General features: G+C 36.0%; 1 protein-coding gene across 2 annotated transcripts in view; it reads right to left on the bottom strand.

Annotated features, from left to right (window-relative positions):
- The window catches only part of gpc5c (glypican 5c), an 84362-nt gene that overhangs the window by 26953 nt on the left and 35503 nt on the right, over positions 1-21906 (bottom strand). The window contains exons 3-5 of one of the 2 annotated variants that reach the window (XM_046876082.1): positions 15087-15781; positions 2887-3041; positions 533-592 (exon numbers count right to left, since the gene is read on the bottom strand). In XM_046876082.1, coding sequence (XP_046732038.1) covers positions 533-592; positions 2887-3041; positions 15087-15781 — 910 coding nt within the window. The remainder of the gene's footprint in view (positions 1-532; positions 593-2886; positions 3042-15086; positions 15782-21906) is intronic. The other variant, XM_046876083.1, reaches the window with a different exon arrangement.

Below are 21906 nucleotides of genomic sequence, written 5' to 3'. Positions count from 1 at the left end.
AACAAATGCACAACTTACACAAGAATAAACAGGGGTATTAACACATACATGCACATACACACATTTGTCTTAGTATTTTCGTGAGGCATTTCCACTGACAGAATTCTAAAAGACAATTAGAGATAAATCCAAAAGTAAAAGAAAAACATTTACACCCGACTTTACATGAAACAGGAGGATTCGCTAATTATTAAAGGGTCCTGAAAAATGAGGGACTCACATGCTGAATGATGGATGAGTTATGGCATATTAGAATCATGTGATATCCAGAGGTGATTGGGTGCTAACTAATTTAATACAGGCAGCACTAATGGAAAAATATTTCCCTTAATTTTAAGTGGATACATGTACAATATAACACACCATATAAAGAAAAAAATGTAGATTTTACATTTAAAATGTAATTGTCTGTGTGTGTGTGTGTGTGTGTGTGTGTGTGTGTGTGTGTGTGTGTGTGTGTGTGTGTGTGTGTGTGTGTGTGTGTGTGTGTGTGTGAAAGAGAGAGAGACAGTGTGTGAGTGTGTGTTCTTACCGAGCAATCTGATTTAGACTTCTGTCTTTATTGTGTTTGGTTGATTTCAGAGGGAACAAGCTGATCAGACCACCACACAAGTTTATGGAGCAGTCCAGGGGGAGAATGAGGCAAGCAGAAAAAATGTGAGTTGTGAGAAAACAAAAAATTATAGAAAGAGAAAGGGATACAAAAAAAAAATGGAATAAAAATCATGATCCTGTGGGACAACATGAGTCAGACATGCACATGCAAATTCAAGTCTATTGCCATTTTACTGACCAAACTGAACACATCTGGAGGAAACAGTAACACCAGTTCTGTCTCTTTATCTATCTCTCTCTCACTTTCATCTTTTTGCTTTTGGTTATCAATGGTCATTGGTTTGTGACCATTGTGCTTTAGTCACAAGTGAGTGAAATAAGGTTCAAGGTGCAATTAAAATAAGAAACAAATCAATATTTTTCCAAATGGCTACACCTCTACAGTTTTGTATATTAAAACAAAATGTCATTAATGTAATAAGTGCCACAAACAGAATAGAAAAAAAAAGAAAAACCAAAAAGGAAATGTGTTGGTGTCCATTTTTGTAAGCGAAATAAAGAAAGAAAGATATAGCTATTTAGTTATACACATTTATTAGTTTTACTGTTTTTTAGTGCATTTTTGTTCTTAATACATTTTGTTCTGTAATTATAGTTAGTTCTAACTAGTTAGTTAGTTTGCTAATTGACACAATTTACTGACACAGCACACAGAATCTTTTTTATATTTATTATTAATACTTATTAAAACTTATAATTATAAAACATACTTATTGTTTATTAGTTATGAGATTATTTGCCTCATTTCTTCAGAGGATTTAGCCTACCACAAATGTAAATCCTCAACTGAGACACCCTGCTGTTGCAATGCATCCCCATGAATGAAATCCTAAAATTACTTCTGGCTGAATTGAGCTTTATGCAAATTACAAGGGGCATAAATGTGGCATTCACCAGTCATGACTGTGAATCCAAATATTGGCACATAAAGTTATATAGAAACATGAGCACACATTATTTATCATTGTATAATAATAATGATAATAATATAGCATGAGTATATGATGTATAATAATAGTTCTGCTATATTCTCTCTTGTTTTCAATTGTATATATGCTGTCATTTATTTTCACTTCAATATAAAACATCAGGTGCATGTGTTTGTTATTTTGGAATATTCTCATCTCGGAAAAAAAGCAGTCACTAAGCCCAGGTAAACATATTGTAACTGAGGTTTTATTATTTAAATAAATAAACTAATAATGGAAGTAGCTACAGTTTTGGTGTTTTAGTCTGGTTTAGAGTTTAAAAGGTTAAAAGTCCACGCTCTCCAAATGCTTTGCCGTACCTCCTGCTGTGTTTCTTTGTGTGTGTTTCACTTGTCTATTTGTTCTTACTGCTTTGTTCTACTTTATTGTACTTCTCTCTACACATACTTAGATTAAATTCTGCCAAATCACGGATGAAATGAATGAAATACTGTAGACGTCATATTTGACCTAATTCTACTATTCAGATAGGGCACTTTTCTGCAAAGTGTATGTGAAATCTATTTTCGCCTCATTGGTCAAACTGTTTTCTCACTGGCTTCTGCTGAGGGGATAAAAAAGAATCCAAACAGGAAGTGCCTCTTCCCTCTCCTGCTGATGTGATGCTTTTATTCAGGCTTCGAACAAGCCCCAGTGCCAAGTACAACACACTGCCTGCCAGCTTGGTGCAATATGGATCTGTAGCACTGCCACTCTAACAGAGACTGCCACTGTATGTGTGTCTAGTGTTTGCAAAATATCAAGGGCCTTGGTAAATTTCCATATTTACATTGGTGTGGTTCACTTCCTAGGTCACTTATATTGATGAAGACATTTATTCACTGACTGGCACAGATATTGCTATTATTATAGAAAAAAATTCAAGTTCAAATTCAGATGTTGCCTGAGGTGAGATTGCATTTTAGATCCTTTAATTATGTGAAATTTTATATATATATATATATATATATATATATATATATATATATATATATATATATATAAATAAAGTTTTATTTAAATAAAGAATTTTTGAATTTCCCCAAAAACAGCTAAAATCTCATTTAAAGGGGTATTATTGCAGTCATATACTTATTTAAGGGATATAAATGTTTTGTTGAATTTGCCCCAACTACTTTTAAATGATTTATTTATAGGTTATATAGTAAATAAAAAAAATGACAATGCTGTTGTGTGCATGAAAATGACTCAATAGCTTAAAGTTATCTTTTTTTTTTATTCTTAGACATGCATTAGTATGGACAATGTAAGAATAGACACGGCTTTATAATGGCTGTCTAACCTGCGTAGGTGAGACAGTCTTCCCAGCTGCTTCATGACAGGGTCTGACTGGTTGGTTGAGGGTTCTGGGGCAAGTGTTATTGCAGGAATCATCTTAGCAGTGGTGGGGTGAGCACTTTGGTTCGCAGACACGGACGGGCCACACACTTTATCCACCTAGAGAAATAAAACATATGTATAGTACATTTTGGTGGACGCCTCATTATAAGAGTGAATAATAAAGTAAGTTTGCAAAATATGTGTGGCAGATGGGAAAACTTAGGAAAATGAAACTTTTGGTTACCCCAAAGATGAAAAGTAAGAAATTTTGATTAAGAGATTCTGCACATTTAAACTTTCACTCATATTTCATTGCTAATCTTTATCATTTTTTTCTGTATTTAATTTAAGACATGATAAGTAAAAATAGTCACACGTGTTTTGGCAACCTCCAAATGGGATTTTAGATGGTTTGCCATTCTTGTACAAATCCTGGCTATTGTCACCCTGTTAACAACTTGTCTGAGGTACAGTATGGATCTCGCCTCCAGTTAGTCTCATGGTTGCTTCTCTGTCTTTTTATCTGGTCAGTGACTTTAAGTGGATAGCCTCCTTTGGGTAGAGTCACAGTTGTGGGGTTTTTTTTCCATTTAGCAGAATGTTTCTGGGTTATTTTTAGACAAACTCTCATTGATACTTATTTCAGAACCTTGCCCTGAGTTTCTGTTGATACCTCCTGAGCCATCATAAATATGCTTGTTTAGATTTTTTTCTGTCAAGATTAATCACCCCATAAGGAATAGTTTCCCTTTTATGATTTTAATTTCATATAGTGTAAATAGACTTTTTCAACAAATCATCTGATGAAAACTAATACCTGTATCAAAACTAATTTAACAGCAATGGGGCCAAATGCTGTACCAGTAACTATAGGGAGAAAAAAAGTCAGATAAATCTTTTTCTTATTAATGCTTGTATATTGGTCATTTAGACATCCATTGCTAATGGATCCATCTATTGCATATTTATCTTCACTATCTCCCATTTGTTGAACATGCAATACATGTTTACCAGCATCACATGTAATAATCCATGTTAATTGCATCACTGATTATTTGTGAAGTATTCGAACACTACCTATCTAAAATCATTCAAATCAATATCAATCTATTTTTACAATAATATGTGGCAATGCAAATCTCAGCTATTTAAGACTGTTTCTATTCACTGCCAAGAAGCCACATGCAACTACAAATATATCAGCAACTTTTAAACCTATCAGTTTTTACCACCCAAATCCCCTCTCCCCCAAGCTCCCAAACCTTTGGTCCCATGATCACCATGCAGAAGCATTACAGATCTGTGAGAAACACTAGTATTTTTTGGAATACTTTAGCATTATGTTTTTTTTGGCAGAGTCTTGCCAACTGGAATTTGAGAGATGAATCATCAAGACAGCAAGAGTTCAAGCTCAGGTGACAGTGGTTAGATATATCAAGATAGATAGTCTCTAGAAATTACTAGCTCAGACACACTAATAGAATTATATCTTACAATGTGTTCACACACACACACACAAACACACACACACACACACACACACACACACACACACACACACACACACTATAAGTTATACAGTATTGCATCACCAAAAAACAATGATACAGACCATAAACTACCAAATTACCTTGCAATGTAAAGAAAAGCTAGCATGTGGCAAAAAGACTGGAGCTATGCATGATCCTTAATCATTCCTTTTTTGGAATTGTTTTCTTTCTTTATAAGCAAGTTTTTCACACACACCACGTTTGAGATATGGGTTTTCTATACCCAAACGAATTTAACAGTAATTTCCATTAACTTTGCCTAAGGGAAAGCCTTTTGGATTTTGTTACTTTTTACAGTTATTAATCATTATTTAATCTTCCTAGGAGATTCAGCAGCTTCAAACTACATTTGGTCAGCAGGTTTTAACATGTTTACAATGCTAAAGTACAAAGGAAGGAAAATAATTACAAAGGAAGGAAAGTAATTGCTATTGCACAGTAAATATTGCATTACACAAACAAGAAGTGTTGTAAAATTACATTATAGTTCATGCATTGTGGACCAAAAATTGAAATTTTGTTAAGTGATGGACCTTAGCCACATACATATAACAGTAATTTCATAGTACCAATTGACAAGGAAATCAGGCTTATAAAATAAGCTTTTCATAGATTTTACACTAAATTGGCCACCATTATCTTAGATATTCATGAATCATACATTCATTGTTAGTGTCTTAAACAGAGCTGTAATGAGGAAGCAGTATGTGATTATGCTAAACCAGAACGTGTGTATTGTTTTAAATCAACATTATGAGGCTTTAGCAGAAAGCGTTTTTCACTAATCAAATCTTTGACTCTGTTTAATTTTATTAACAACAACTTCATTAACCCTCTAGAAATGTCATGTAGATCCACAGTACAGCACACTGGGGTTCTCAAAGTTAGTTAATGCCAACCTTGGTGCTCTGACCCATCAGACAATGCTGGGAAAAATGTTTACTCTTACCTGTTATAGGACAGTACAGACAGTATACACAAGTGCATTTTGATTAATAAACAATACACACACACACACACACACACACACACACACACACACACACACACACACACACACCCACACACACACACACACAAATACAGCTATGATCAATACAATCTCATCTGACTGAAAGCTTTCAGACGCATAAAAAGACCTCCAATCTTTCAGACACAATGTCTGTTTGGACAAGCACATAAACTATAACTTCGTTACAATCAATTTATCTATACTGAAAGGAGAATTAGGGTTAGGAAATTAGGGTTGTTCATTAGATTTTATGTTCCCTGATATCCCAGAAACTCAAGTATGATGTCATATAATCTGAAGAGAAAAGACTATTATTAAACGTCTTAATAGGTATTTAAAATTACATTTGGAAAAGCTATGAGAAAAATAAAAAATAAATACATTGTTTGTACTCAGCAAAAAGCCTTATAATGGACATTTTTTTACTTTATTGCTCTACATTAAATATGTTTGTCTTTTGCTTGTTTTTCAATCGCAAGTAAAGTTTTTAATGGTGTAAATCCCTGCAAAAGGGCACAATTGTATTTGTATATTCATTCAAATTCCACTAATATGCCCTGCTTACTTGAAATGTAATATATTTATATGGCGACAGTATTTAAAGATAAAAAATAAAAAATAAAACACAAAACTACTGTGAAGTGTTAAATCACAGGTCTTTTACAAACATACCAGAAAATCTATCCTAGTGTAAAAAAAAACAGTTAAGCTGCCAAAGGTTGACATGACATTCTTGCAGTGTGAGATGTTCAGCAAAGGGAAGCAGCATTGCTAGCAAAGATAGTGGGAAGATATTTCAACATATTTTACCTAGATACATAAACAGTAGTAGTGTCTTAACTTTAAAAAAAAAAAAAAGCTTTTAACTGCTATGAAATCTGTACAATGTAAAGTCACACTAAAATGTAATGATCAAAAGTATACAATATACAGTATTATGCAAGAAGTTTACTGCTATAACTGTTTGTTTAAGAGCTCATTTTGGCAAGCTACTAATGTTTTAGGGTGCTTAATATTGCAGGTATGTATAAGCATTTCATATCATTTTACTCGACATTTAGTCCTATGCATGATTTTACACATACAAATATATATTTTCATGCTGCAACTATAAATGCAGTACACATATTCTGACGTAAAATTTACTAAAGATTAGTTAAAAGCTAGTTGTACTTTTGTATTTCTTTTTTGTTTATTTCTTACACTTTCAGATATAAAGCTCAGAATACAATCAAAAACATACAATCTTGCTTCTAAGCCCTAAGTAGGTTCCCAATAAAAACATCAACAGTATTCCTTGGAGATGTTTCACATGAGAATAATAATAAAAATAGACTAAAACATCCTGTTGACCTCCATGACATATGACCCTGTATATAACTTTAATGATGTATTACAATTTGAAAACTGTCCAGCCTGATGAGCAAGATGCAGTGAGTAATAGCAAAATATGGCTGTGTAGGACAGTATTTTGTGCTTTGCATAGTTTATTAAAATTTATAGTCTCCACTGTTTTACGTACATGAATCTATTTTCCAAAAGCATGTGGCCACTCTTTAAACTTTGTGTTTAGATGTATTTTTTAAATCTTTACACCCTTTTAAAAATGTACTTTCCATAAGGCATTCGAAATATTTTTTACTTTCTTACAAGTTGGTCACACCCAATGCTGCTGTGGTCATTAATTTACATAAAACTACTTTGTTCTTTTTTTTATAACTTTGAAACAAACATGCAGAGAAATTGTTCCATGTAAAAGAAAGAGCCCTTCAGTCCGGTGAGCAGATTACTTGAAGGCATATGTTATCACTAGGGTCTACACAACACAAATCAAGAACCCTAACCCTCTCATCTTAAAGACCGCAATCATCCTGCAGTTTTTTTTTTTTTTACCTAGGCCGGCCTAACACTCTGTTTTTAAGATACCATTTAAAAGGCATAGCAATTTCATCATAGAATACAGTATATGTTATTTAATGCTAGATTATGATGGACATAACCAAAATAAAGAGAAGTATATGAAATGATCTCTGACAGTGAAATAATCAATATAAGCAAGATAAAGATAAAACTAGATTAAGATTAATTTAATTTAATTAATTTAAAACAAATACTCAGACTTCCAATGTATGTTTTCCAGCCAAATGCCAAAAGAGACAGTAATACTTAAGCAAGAATGATTTATGAAAAAGGCAATCATCTCTTTGACTCTGAAACAAAAACACCTTCAAAAATGAGAACATCTGAGAACAATAAAGTTTCCATGAGACAAGTTTGTCTGAAAATGAAAAAAATGTCTTTATCGACAGCCTGAGATCAAACACCACCGGAGAACATACCATTTCAGGCTTTTCCCTGTGCCAAAAGTAGGAGTGTGGAAGGTAGTTAGGTGTTAACTCATGTGTCCAAGTTTGTACTTGTCTTCTATTCTACGCCTGGATCATTTCACAGATCTGCTATTGGTAGAGGCGTTAAGCGGAGGCGGAGGGAAAACTCGTTTTTTACTATCACTCCTGTACACTACGTATCACTAAACTTTAAATTTTTACTTTTTCTTCTTTGCTTGTCTTAATTTTCATCACAATCTTTGCTTTCTGGCTTCGCTTCGCCATCCAGCAGCGGCGTCTCGAGCTCGTACCTCAATTTTTTGCCCGCGTAACAAAGCAAAAAATCGACCGAGTGACGACTCGTACCGTGGAAAAGTCGTACATTAATGCACTCGTAGGTCAAGGTACCACTGTATTATTCTTTAAATTACTGTTGCTTGTAATTATAATCAATAATTATTATAAATTGAAACCATACCAGAGTATTCCCCTATCTGAAAGAGTTTCGAACAAGAATCAATTAAGAAGAAGAACCATAAAAAATAAGAAAAACTTTTTAAAATAATCCCTGATTTTTGTGATGTCTAATACTGATGTCTAATAGATCTCCCTAGTAACATGAGACTTAAGTCAAGCCAGTCTTTTAATACGCAACCCTTCCTTTCCTCACTGGGAGTGATCCGCTCATTTCATTCCCCCAATCACTGGCATCTCAGTCTGTGCTCTGGGGGTATTGGGTTTCTGTGTGTCGTGATGGTCAGGGATGCATGTTTATTTATGTAGGGATCAGCTACAGAAGCATCCTAGGTTTCTCAGCCCTTTCTGGCCCCTCACTGCAGTGCATGGTGGGTATTAGGCTCAGGCTTTTGTCTACTGCTGGTTTACATTCTATGCACTTAATTTTCCCCCTGTCTCCCTCTCTCTCTCTCTCTCTTGCTCTCTCTCTCTCCCTGTCTCTTCTTTAGCTTATTTTACTCGCTTTCTCCTGCTGTCCAATGATACCAAGTGGTGGATTACAGCAGAAGAAACAACAAGAGTCATGTCATAGTCCACTTACTTTCTGAACTGTTCTAAACATGTTTACTCAAACACACAATCCCAGATCCCCATAACACCCCCCACAACACCCATCACACACAACCTGTTGGCAGTCGATACGCCTGGCTGCTCTAGCTGTACTCATAAATGTCACATCAGGACTCATTCACACATCATCTGTGACTGAAAGGTACTTGCTATGATTTTCAAATGTGTAGCAAATACAGAATCTCACTGAGGCATTTTTATAAGATATTCATGCATTAAGACCTTCTGTCTAAGCCTGAGTCTATAAATTTTTTTTAGGTAGGAGGTCAGGCTATTCAAATGGCAAATGGATTGTGGCAATCCAGTTTGTGATGCATTTGCCTACAGTATGTACTAGGGAACGTTTAATTCATGAACATTCTAAAACTACAATTGACAAGGCATATATTTTTATGTGTTTGTATTAAATACGTTTTTTTTAATTATTATTTGTACTGTGGAGATTTTGTTTGGCGAAGAATACTGCAGCTGTAATTTTTCCAAGGCTGAGGAAATGAAGCACAGAGGACAAGGGTACACCACTATAACTTGGTTTTTCAGCATCTGACCCATGTATTCATCATAGTTTTGCTTTCAGTGGGGGACAAGCGATGAACATGTGGCTTTGAAAGAGTAGCATTAGAGACTAAATCAATAGTATTGTCATAAGGTCTGTGATGATGAAGAGCACATACTTTGACCTTAGTGAACACTTCCTGAAACCCATAACTGACAGGGTATGTTAACTGACACCTCAATGTTAGGGCTTTCCATGGATATGGAGGAAATCGTTACAACAGAATATAAAATATCTTGCACTAAGGGGACTAGGCAGTATCTTGGCAGTGAAGGAACCAGACTATGATTTCTTTGTCAGAGCAAGAGATTCTTGGATTGTGTTTTGGGGGTTTTAGAAGATTATGTAAAACAAGGGAGGTTCTAACAATGTAAAGGTGCTTGTGCTTCAATGTGTTTGAGAATCGTTTGAAGCATAATTACTCCCTAGACAACTGGTTGGCCCTTTAATACTTTAAAGTGAATTTTAATTTTAATTGCACAGGAATCTTCAGATGTTAAAATGTATGAATATACTGTCAAGTCAGAACATGGTTTTAATCAGACTTGCAGGTCAGTTGATGCATTAATGATCCACAGTCCGTAAGTAATAAAAGTATTATAATCATTAAATAGTATAAATATGTCTGTGAAACACATGCTCCAATTGGCACTTTGTGTGCAAGTTCATTTGCTTTAATTTGCTGTTTTAAATGCTCAGAATTATTGGCATGGACATCTTGATAAATATTAATTGGGATTATCATGAATAATTCTGTCAAGTCTTCATTCTTAACATACTGAAAAATACTTTTATACTAGTAAGTCTTAGTCTGCAATTCTTTAGACTCCACTGATTTTAGAAAGCACAATTTTGTCCTTATAAATATGAATTCTTCATCTCTCTTCTCTGAATACCTATGAAGACAAAAGAAAAGTCTATAACCTTGAACACTCAGAAGTGAATAACAGTCTCTTTTTAATGTCTACCTTTGTCAAATGTACAGCATTCCTGTTTTATCTTCTGTTATCCTGACATTCTGGTATCAATACTGTAAATCCAACTATCCCCCTCCCTGCACTTTACTACTTAATTATTTAACCAAGATCTAAGTCTAAGTCAAAGTTAATCTTCTATACATATCTTTAAAAAATTACTCATCTTTCAGTAATTCTTGATTATTTAATTAGTATAAACCTTAAAACACTACCAAATCCTTTCTTCTGCTCAAATATAGAACTTTCTATTTCTTCTTTTGCAACCATTAAAAAGAAATATTCTCATTCATATTTATTCATATGTAGATGCTTAAAATACCTCAATCCCTATTTATATTCCAAACATGCAGCGGTCAACTCACACAGTAAACCCTAATTATTCATGTCAAATGGTCTGCAAGTCCATTCAGTGAATAAGCTTTATAATTTCCTGTGTCCATAAATTTTTACTTAGATCAATGATTATATGGTCACTAGGGAATAGAGTGCATAGTCAGCATATTAGAGGAGAAAGGAAGATAACCTTGAAGAAAAGACAAGAGAATGACATGAGAAAGTATGGAAAGAAAAAAAAATAGATCATAAAAAAGGAGAGAGGTGAAGGTTTACTGTAGGCACTCTCTGCACCAGAATGTTAGAGAAAAGAATGAGCTAATGAAGGGAAACCTCCTGAGGTGTTTGATTACATTTTTTACTTCATCAGACGTTTGGAAGGACTTAAGAAATCTAAAAAAATAAAGAAAATAAAAATATGTGACGGCACTCTGTCTGTGACCCGTCTCACTGGCTGTGTTCTATGGAAATCCGCTCTACGCCCAGAGGCCTCCAGAGACTTGTTTCCGTTGTCCAAAAGCACAAGTTGCTATTAACATTCCTTCATAAGGGTGTAATTAGAGCCCTGTGTTAAACCCTGAAGAAAACACCGTAAAATACTATACTAACTAATCAAATGTGACCTTAGTTTAAGGCATTATGATTTTTGTCTCTTGCTCATTTTTGTCATCTATTGTAAAGTTATACACACGTTAAACTCTTCAGGCACTTGATTTCCTTTTAGTCCCTAAATTCATAATAATTTATAAGTCTTAGTTTGTATTTTTGGGGTTAATATTAGGGATCAACGTGAAGTTAGTGACCTTTCATATATCTTCCATTTGTATGTAATTGAAAAAAAGAAAAAAAAATCCAACCACATCACCTGTTCTTGTTTAAATTTGTGTGAGATTCTGAACCTTGGATGGCACTAAGAATACTTGGGTAAGCATTTATTAACACATTCTTGAAGCCAAAATTCAGATAACTGGTGCAAGCTTTCGAGTGAAAACATTCATTATGCAATAAAAACTAAAAGCATTAAAAATGGCAAACGTTTAAAACAACAAAAGAGTAGATGGAGAGATACCAATATCTGACTAATAGAATCTGAACCTTACAAAGTATGTATGTTATTAAGGATGTAAGATATATTAATGAAAAAAATAAATAAATAAAAGACATACATTATAGCCATATCATTCTCAAGTAAACGTGATATTCTGCAACAAGCACTACACATCAATTTTGATTTTGTACTCACCTTGCACAAAATCAATCACAGATGTGCTGAATCACTGCTGCCAGCTGTGGCATGAAAATCTGAATACTTATAGTGATACATGACAGATGTAGATGTGTTAAGCTAGCCATTAGGTTGGGTGTAGAATGGCGGAAAAAATAAACCACTTCAACTTTTGAGATTCTTGTACAATTCACAGAACTGCGGCTTGAATGATAACACCTGGTTTCATATATAACTGCATTCTATACATTTGTTCTGTATGCCTACACAAACACTTTGCGCACTGTGAAAGGTATGCAGACAAATGTGTGAAACTCTATCACCACCACAGCCAGCATGCTGAATGAAGCAACTAGTACCATCAAGTGCCACTTGCAGATCTAAACTCTGTCCTTTATACCGACAGTCTTTCACACACAGAGAGAATCCCAGTGGTAAGTGTGTATGTTAGAAAGTTGTAAGCATTGAGACTCATCCAAGTTTCCCACCACCACCACCACCACCACCGTCCCGATACACACACACACACACACACACACACACACACACACACACACACACGCACACACGCACACACACACACACAGACACATATTTGCTAGGGCACAATGCCATCTCAAGGCTGCACACCAGCGGGTAGACAATGCCAACCGCAAGCCTTTAGGGAAAGCACGGCAGAGAAATACAACACCATTACACCATTTTAAATCCTCTAATATCTCCCACGTGCACTTGTACAGACACACACACACCCACACACACAAACATACTCACAAACACACCACTTAACCCTTTATGCGCTTTAGAAATAAAAAGTATAAAGAGATGAAGTGGAATCATTAGTCAATAGAACTTGAAATAGGATCAATAATGAGCAATAAAAGCTGATGATTGCTGATCATAGTAACTGTGATTATGATGATGATAATGATGATGCTAAGACTAATAATCTTTTTTTGTGGGAGTTAGAACACTTTCAAAAACACATAAAAGCTAGAAATTTTAAAATCTTCCAGTGTGAAAGGGACAGTTTGCTGAATCGTCAAGAACTACAATTGACAAGCAATTAACATGGATCCCTGTGTTGATTGGTTGCATATTTTGTTGTCTACATGATTAGATTTTTTTCTCTTTCTGAAAGAGCCTTGCTTGCCATGGAGAATTAAGTTTTTTTGTGAGCAGATTTTTTTACACCAGCCAGAGTAAAGAGCTGCTATGGATATTGCAAAATGTAACTTAAAAAACATTAAATATGTTTGGAACATTTAAATTAGTTGGAAATCTTTGTTGGACAGAGGATCTTAAATCCATGGAGGAACTTTGCCAATGCTGAATGAGTGCCTGCAGTATTCAGATTATTTTTAGACATGTTAACCTCACATATGCCAATTTTTATGAATCACTGACATTGTCTTTTTTTCTTTTAATTTATTTTATTTTCTCTCATCTTTTTTTCCTCTATCCTTTCTCTCACACCATTGAGTATGTGGCAGAGGTCCAATCCCCAAACCAGACATAAAGCAAGTCTTAAACCTTTCAGCACCATAACCTCTTCATAACCCATATATGATGTCTAAACACCAGCATGTTTAGTTTAAAATTTTGTAGGGAATAATGGAATCTATGGACAGAATGAACTTATTTTGGGGCTGTTCATGTGCCAAGGCAAGCCATAGAATTCTCAAACCAATTAGCAGCATCGTGAGGAGAAGCTCTGCTCTTATTCTTCCCATGCATGTAAATGTGCACAGGAGGCTTCACTAACATTAGCTCATAGGTACCAGAAAAAATGTGTCATGGTTACGCCATCATTTATGGATTTAGAGGAGCTCTGGACTTGATTTTCTGAATGAGCTCAAATTCATTTGCAATTGCCTAGACCACTTTCACAAAGAACAGACGGGGCTCAAATACATTGTGTTCCAAAACTATCATACTGAGATAAAAGGGAGGGAGAGAGACAGTATGATTCAAAACATAGCTGTGAGCTAAAAAACATTTCAATTTCCAGTCTTCAAGTCATTATAAACCATGGTACTTCTCTGACTCTCTTGTAGATATAAAAAAGGTAGAAGAGATGGAATTATAGACACATAAATTAAAAAGGATAAACAAACAAGAGGCTACCATAATTGCAAGTTATTACTATGGACACAAAAAATCTGTTTGCCCTTAACATGAATGGTCACCTCCCTGCTGAAACATTCCAAATTGGCCAGTCATTTGAATGACCTCTAAAAAATTTGAGCAGGACGAACAAGAAAGTTTTAATAAATAATGTGTCCCAATTTTCAATTTGACTGTCTGGTTTTTAAATCTTTACTCTTGCTAACAGTTTAAACATTTAAAGACCTACCTCTTCCAGAAGTACTTACAATTTTAAAATGTAATACAACTTTAATAATAACAAAAAACATAATATTGTTCTAACTACATTACCTCCAAAAACAGTTTTAGACTGATTGTATTTATTTACATTTATCGCATTTGGCAGATGCCCTTATCCGGAGCAACTTACATTTATCTCATTGATACACCTGAGCAGCTATGGGATGCAGGGCCTTGCTCGGGGGCCCAGGAGTGGCAGCTTTTTGTGGCTGGGAGTTTAACTCATGACCTTAAGATCGAAAATCCAATGCCTTAACTACTAAGCTATCTCCTCCTCTCTCATAGTCTTTAGTGACCTGATGAATAATAGAATATATTTATTGACAGAGACTTCACTGCACCCTTGTAAGGCCCTCTGGATAAATGTCATAAATGTAAGTAAATATAAACTTTAGTATCCTACAGTCATCTCAATTTGAAAAGAGAATCTTAGACTTATTAGATCCAGAATATTGCACAGGCAACTGTAGACTTCTGGTAAACAATTTCATAATTTAACTTATTAACATTTTCAATCATTTCAATCACAGGGCTATGATGCATACCATGTTTTTGACTATATAACCATTTTCTTTGAATATTTTTTTATATTTATAACACAAGAATTAAGTTTTTTTCTTAATATATCATCACTGGGAATGAAACCCAACAATAGATACACTGTCCATCATGTTCTAAAAGATGCGTTTTCAGTGCTGTCTTACTCACAGTAGCGCTGATCCTGGCTTCATGTAGCTGTGCGTGACGTATGGCATCATTGACGTGACCTCTGATACTGAGAAGAGCAAGTTCCATGCTGCGCTCTACAGCTACAGTATGCAGGAGGTCTTCTAGGATAGCCAGATAGTGCCTCCAAGGCATATCTAGCTCTGCCATGTTCGCCAAGCATCCACGCATGACATTGAGGCAGAACTCAGGACAAGGATGTATCAGTGTTAAGCCTTGACAATGTGAGCAGTATTGCATCTTCAGAAGTGCTCGGGCACACTCACTGGTCAAAGGTGCCACTTCTGTGACATTCATCAAATCCTCACCCATAGAAAATGCCCTTTTTAATGCCCTGGCTGCCTGCATGGCATCTGACAATTCCTCCGCCATGACATCAACATGAGGGCCAAATGGATCCACATCCTGGCGAGTAGCATGGAGGCATTCAGAGAGGTTGTCCTCCTCAGCAATGCCCGGCTTGATAATGCTGTTGTGGACTAGATGGAAGAGGTGGTCGTAAAATTGGTTAACTGCAGCATCCACGGAAATGTTGGAGGTGTCCTGGATGTATTTGGAAAGACTAGAAAAGAGAGCGCTGACATGGAGAGGGATTCCAGAAGATAAAGAGGTGTAGGTGCTCTCAAAAAGGGACAGCAGATGATCTTCGGAGAAAGTGAACAGAGACTGGTACATATCTGCAGAGAAAGAAAGAAGGAGAGAGAGAGAGAGAGAGAGAGAGAGAGAGAGAGAGAGAGAGAGAGAGAATGAAAAGTTAGTTGGACATAAAAAATGTGAGAAATGTTAATTCCTGACTGTTCATTATTTAAAACTATAATTCAGTATGGAAAACCACTGACAGTTTCAGTGGCTGATAGTTTTATGATTTTTTAGGAGTGCACATTTTTTTCAAAAGTACTAATGGTAGGAAAAGATTAGTACTTTTTTTGTAATTATTATGTCTCAAGGAAATGAGTCCTAGGATGTGAAGACAGAAAAGCTCAACTAAGATTTTTCTAAATCATGTGTGGAAGGGTCTGTCTGTCTGCCTGCCTGCCTGCCTGCCTGCCTGCCTGCCTGCCTGTCTGTCTGTCTGTCTGTCTGTCTGTCTGTCTGTCTGTCTGTCTGTCTGTCTATCTATCTATCTATCATCCATCCATCCATCTATCCATCCATCCATCCATCCATCCATCCATCCATCCATCCATCCATCCATCCATAGATTCCATCCATCCATCCGTCCATCCATCTTCATGAATACCAAGTTCAGGTGGTCCTTCAGGTGATAATTTTTTCTCTATTCCCTGATGTACTGTACACACACACACACTCACACCCACATGCACACACAAACACACAAACACACGCGCCCACGCACAGATAAGCAAACATACATGCCCAAACTTGTTTTTTGTTCAGTGGCCAGTTGGTATGACCTGTCTACTCAGCTGTGCTGTAGTGTCCCATCCACCTCCTTTTACACACACACACACACACACACACACACACACACACACACACACACACACACACACACACAGTAGCGTTCTCTCCTGGGTTACTGATGTCAGATTAAAGGCATGTTAGCAGATGGAGAAACAGCAACAACTGCAGTGAAACTGAGACTGAACACCTCTGAGTCTAACATACAAACACACGGATATTACAAACACATGTATAGATACTCCAAACAAGAATACAGTTTAAAGTTTATACAGAACATCAACACAAACATCATAACTATAATTTAGTGCTGTGCCAAAGGATGCAATTCTAGGAGAAGGTAATAAAATATAAAAATAAAAAAATACAAATAAAATAAAAGAATATGCCTTTGTCATATTGATACGTTTTCTTACAATGCTATGCAGTTCTCCAGGTAAATCCTTTGTACTGATCCAGTACAAATGCTGCAAACATAAACACGAGTACTATTTTAGCCCAATAGGGTCTTTACATATTCTTTATGTACATTTACACATTGTAAAATTAATTTGTGCACACCTGTTCCTTAATAGGGACACCTGTACAGCCAGTCATGTGAAAGTAGTGCAATGCATATCATTCTACATATAAGGGTTGACAGCTTTGACTGTTAAATGATTACTGATGCCAGAGGTTAATAGGTTAATTTGACTTTTCAGAAACTGCTTATCTGCTGCTTTTTAATCATAAAAAAAAAAAATCAAGAGTTGAAACACATACGCACACAAAAAAAGACAAAAAAAAAGAAAAAAAAGAAATAAAGCAAAAAGTAAAAAAGGGGCCAGTGTGGTTTAAGCTTACTGGAAGGCTACAGTAACTCAACTAACCACTCTTTTCAACCATGTTAAGCAGCAAAGCATCTCAAAACAAATAACATGCCAAAGCATAAAGCGGATTGGGTAAAACAGTAGAAAGGTTCACTGGGTTCCTCTCCTGTCTGCCAAAAACAGGAATTTGTGGCTACAGTGGACACTGGTTTACCAAAACTGGGCAAAGGAAGATCGCAGACATAATGTCTTGTTATTATGTCTTATTTAAGGGTTTGACTACTTTCAAAATATTTACATTTTCCAGTGGGGCTAAAGAACATGCCAAAGTGATCAGGTAAAGTACATCTTTCCCGTATGAAGCAAAACCAAGTAAGAAATAAAAGGAGACAACCCATAAAAGCTTGCAAAATGTGGGATCAAGCAGAAAAGTGAAAATAAATATTAAAATTGAAGAAATAATATATTCATGATAGTTACCTCAAAGTTTACACATACACAAATGTGTCCTACTATCCCTGGTGTGGTTCTTTATTTAGTTTATTCAGTCATTCTGAATTCAAATCTCAAATTTGTTAAAAAGAAAAAAGGTCAAAAGTGTCATAAATAGTGCTGTTCTGAATGAATAGTTATCTGACAGAAGCCCTTAAATGTGTTGAATATAATGTGAAAAATATTTATAAATGTAATTGCCTCTACATTACTTCAATTTTCAGAAACCTTAAATCCTGTGTTGCTTGGCACAAAGGTGATGAGAGATTTATGGGGGAGACTACCAAGAAAAAAATAAATCGTAAGTATGATTAAAGAAATATGGAAGAAAAAAAGACATAAAGGTTATTATCAGCTTCTGGGCTGCGTGTGTGTGACACGGTGAGACGTTTTGGAAGAAGGGAAACTAACCGCACATGAGGTAGAATGTGCCAGGCTAGAGTTTCAGAGGGCAAACTCGTGCCATGTGAGTGGGTGAGAAAGAGAGCAAGTGAGAGAGTTGGAAGGAAGAGAAGGGATGAAGAGAACACACACACTATGTTACACAGGTGTACATGCCAAACTGCCTTTCCAGTAACATGTAGTTACTGACAGGGAGTGACATTCACTCTGTGTAAGTAAGCACACACACTTCGACTTTGACTAATTTCCTTTGCCCTTAACACCAAGCCTGTGTTTCATGATGTTCAGCAAAAACTCTCCAGACCCATAAGACACTAGTCTTTCCCTGTTGTTTTCGGAAGGAATTAGACTATAAGCGGGTGATAAATCACTAAAAGTTCTTGCTTGAACTATCGGGCCAGCCCTACCCCAGGGAAGTGAAATATATTTTCTTTAAATTGGTTAAAGGTCTGTCACTTGGCTTTACTGAACCTGATCCAGTAAATCAAAGACTATTAAAAGCAGATGAAGATGAGAACCTTTCCCCAAAATCACTTTTCCGCCAATTCTGCAAACTTTATGAACACATTCGTGTAACTAAGCAATTAAATAAGACTAGCCAGACCTATTTGCTGAAACATTTCTCTTCCATTAGCAATGGAGAAAACTGGTGGAGAAAATGTCACTTGCAGGCTTCATTGAATGTGATCATATGGCTGACTGCTATAATGCAGTTTGCTACAAAGTGCCTGCATGTGAGCCTGCATGTGAAAGAGCTTATAAAAATCTGGAGTGCCTGTGTATTGAAAAGAAAAAAATAAAGTAACTTATTTATCAACTTAGTTTACTTGATTTTACTTTCCTTTACATAAGTCTCTCTAATCTTTCTTTCCCCCCAGAGAAATGTTACTTCTTTATTTAGACCAATTGTTTAGGCCCAGGAGCATGGAGACAGATGATCCGCTGTGGCGACCCCTAACGGGAGCAGCCGAAAGGACAAGAACAAGAAAAAGAAGAAGTTTAGGCCCAGGAGCAGACTGTTTGTTAGAACCTGCTGATTTGATATAGTCAGTATTTAAAGGCATTTGGATGAGGCTTTATTTTTATACTGCTGCAGACAGAGCAGGCACCGCTCCTATGTGAACACCGGCTAAGTATTCTGGCGAAAACCTCACTTTATGCAGAATGTGATAAGAATTTGTTGCGGCAGTTCATTCTTTTTTATTTGTACTAAAATGTTGAAACAGGGCAGACAGAGCATATAAATCTGAATACATTCAGCACAGACATGCTGAGGCTGTGTGATCACTGGCTTAGTGGAGATGACCATTTTCCAGTGCCAAGTTCCGTTTTACATTAAATCAGCAACAGTGCTGTGCACAAATAAGAGCCGAGCCTTTAAAGAGCCAAAATTTACTGCCTTGTAACGGGAGATGATGCAGTTTCTTAAGATGGCCCATAAAACACCTTTGCAAATTACTAATCTCAATAATGACCCAAGAGCAATTTTCAGATACCCACAGTGCCATCATGGTTGCTTAGGCTCACAACTTAATTAAACTAATTGAAAACAGATGCGAAGGAACCAAGATTGCTTACATTGAGTTTATTTCTCTTCAAATCAATAAGCTCTAGAAACTAAAAAGGTTTCCTATAGATCCAGAAGTCTTTCATTCTTTCTGGAGGAGAAGAGGTGGAACCGATAATGCATTCTGCCAGCTCACATAATTTGGCTAATCACAATCCACTCCACTGTGGAGGAGCTGAATACATTGTTTCCAGATGCCAGTAAAAAATTCACATATGGAATTGAGACAAGAGTTGCTGCAGATTAGAGATATATTAAATATACTATATATATAGTAAATATAATGAATGAAGGAAGTATTCAGACACCTTTGTTGTTTCACATTTTATGTTGCAGACTGATGCTTTCATTTACACATCAGTCTATACTTCACAATCATGTATCTATTTATTAAAAAATAAAATAAGAATACTGTAAATATCACACTTATACATTTTCAGTCCCTTTGTTTTGACCATTGAGAAGCTAAGGTGTATTCCATTTCTCTGGATCATCTTTGAGATGCTTCTACTTTTTGTTCTGAGGCCACCAATTGAAATATAATTGATTGGACATAATTTGCAGACATTGAAACTTCCTATAGAGCTCAGAGGATTGCCTCAAGGCACAAATCTGGGTAAGAAAAAAATCTGAAAAGGTTTGTAACAAGCAAGACATTTCCTAAAGCTGGCTTCTTCTTCTTTCGGCTTCTCCCATTAGGGGTCTCTACATCTGGCTCTTTCAAAGAAACTACCTGCATGTCATCCCTCACCACATCCATAAATCTCCTCCTTGGCCTTCCTCTTTTTCTCCTTCCTGGTGGCTCCATCCTCAGCATTCTTCTACTGATGTACCCCATGTCCCTCATTTGTCTCCAAAACGTCCTACATGTGCTGTACCTTTAATAAACTCATTTCTAATCCAGTCTATCGTCGTCACTTCCACGAAAACCTTTAACATCTTCAGCTCTGCTACCTCCAGCTCCACCTCCTGTCTTTTAGTCAATGCCATTTTCTCTAAACCATAAATCGCAGGTCTCACCACAGTCCTATAAACATTCCCTTTTTACTCTCACAGGTACCCTTCTCCACCCACCCCACCCTGTATGCACACTTTTCTTCACTTCTATGAAACAAAAGATGGTAACCTAACCAAAATGAGCATTTAAAGGAGAAGGCCTTGATAAGAGAAGTGACAAAGAAATCATGGATGGATGTTTGCAGTCAGAGATCATGCTAAAAGTACTGGCATTTCTACTGCTGGTATTTTTCCAGTATTGTCCAGAGACCTCATGGAAAGGGTTCAAATTTAATATACATATAGAGCATTAAATTGATACAGATACATATACAGTAGATGTATAGAAACAGATAGTGGCATTGTGTTAAATTTCTAGTGCAAATGGGAAGTGCTGACAGCAGCTTAATGACAGCGAAAATGTTCCACATCCACTGCAACGTGTGCATGAACAGGCTTCACTGACTTTCCCCTTGCATAACTGAATTCACGCCGATCCGAGACACAGGGGCGCTTCTCTCACCGGTCATCCATCACCCTCAAAAAAGCCCTTTAATCCCTTTAGTGGCTCGAGTTTCAGAGGCCTGTGACATGAAGACATGAGGCATGTATGTCTGATATAATGCTAAACTGATCTGCTTTTGGTAGTGGTGGCATTGGCCATGTACTTCAAATCCTTCACCATGAGCTATAGCCAGAGTAGCACTTATCATCACACCAATTTTATACATTCTGTAATCTTTATTTTAGCAAGTTTAATGAGGAACTTTTTTTGACATGTATAATATGTTTCTAATTAATGAAAAATACGGTCACGTATGACCAACATGTCCTAGAAAAATGGACTCTAAAACTGATTTAAGGAATACTTTATATAAACCAAAAGAAACAAATTAACAAAAAAATTACGTATTTTACTTGCAGCCCCCTTTAGACTCTGTCCACACTCATTGCTCTTAATTGTATCTATTTTGTTATTTAGTCAAGTATCCTTGTCAATGTAGATAAAGCATAGTTTTCTATTTACCGATTGTCTTTACAATGTCTTGCATGTGATATTAGGCATATTATAGTCTTAATTATTTTGATCATTTTGATGGCACAACTGATAGTG

This window comes from Silurus meridionalis, chromosome 20 (assembly GCF_014805685.1).
Source record: "Silurus meridionalis isolate SWU-2019-XX chromosome 20, ASM1480568v1, whole genome shotgun sequence".
In the NCBI taxonomy this organism is placed as follows: domain Eukaryota; kingdom Metazoa; phylum Chordata; class Actinopteri; order Siluriformes; family Siluridae; genus Silurus; species Silurus meridionalis.
This window is presented reverse-complemented; position numbering and strand designations above follow the sequence as displayed.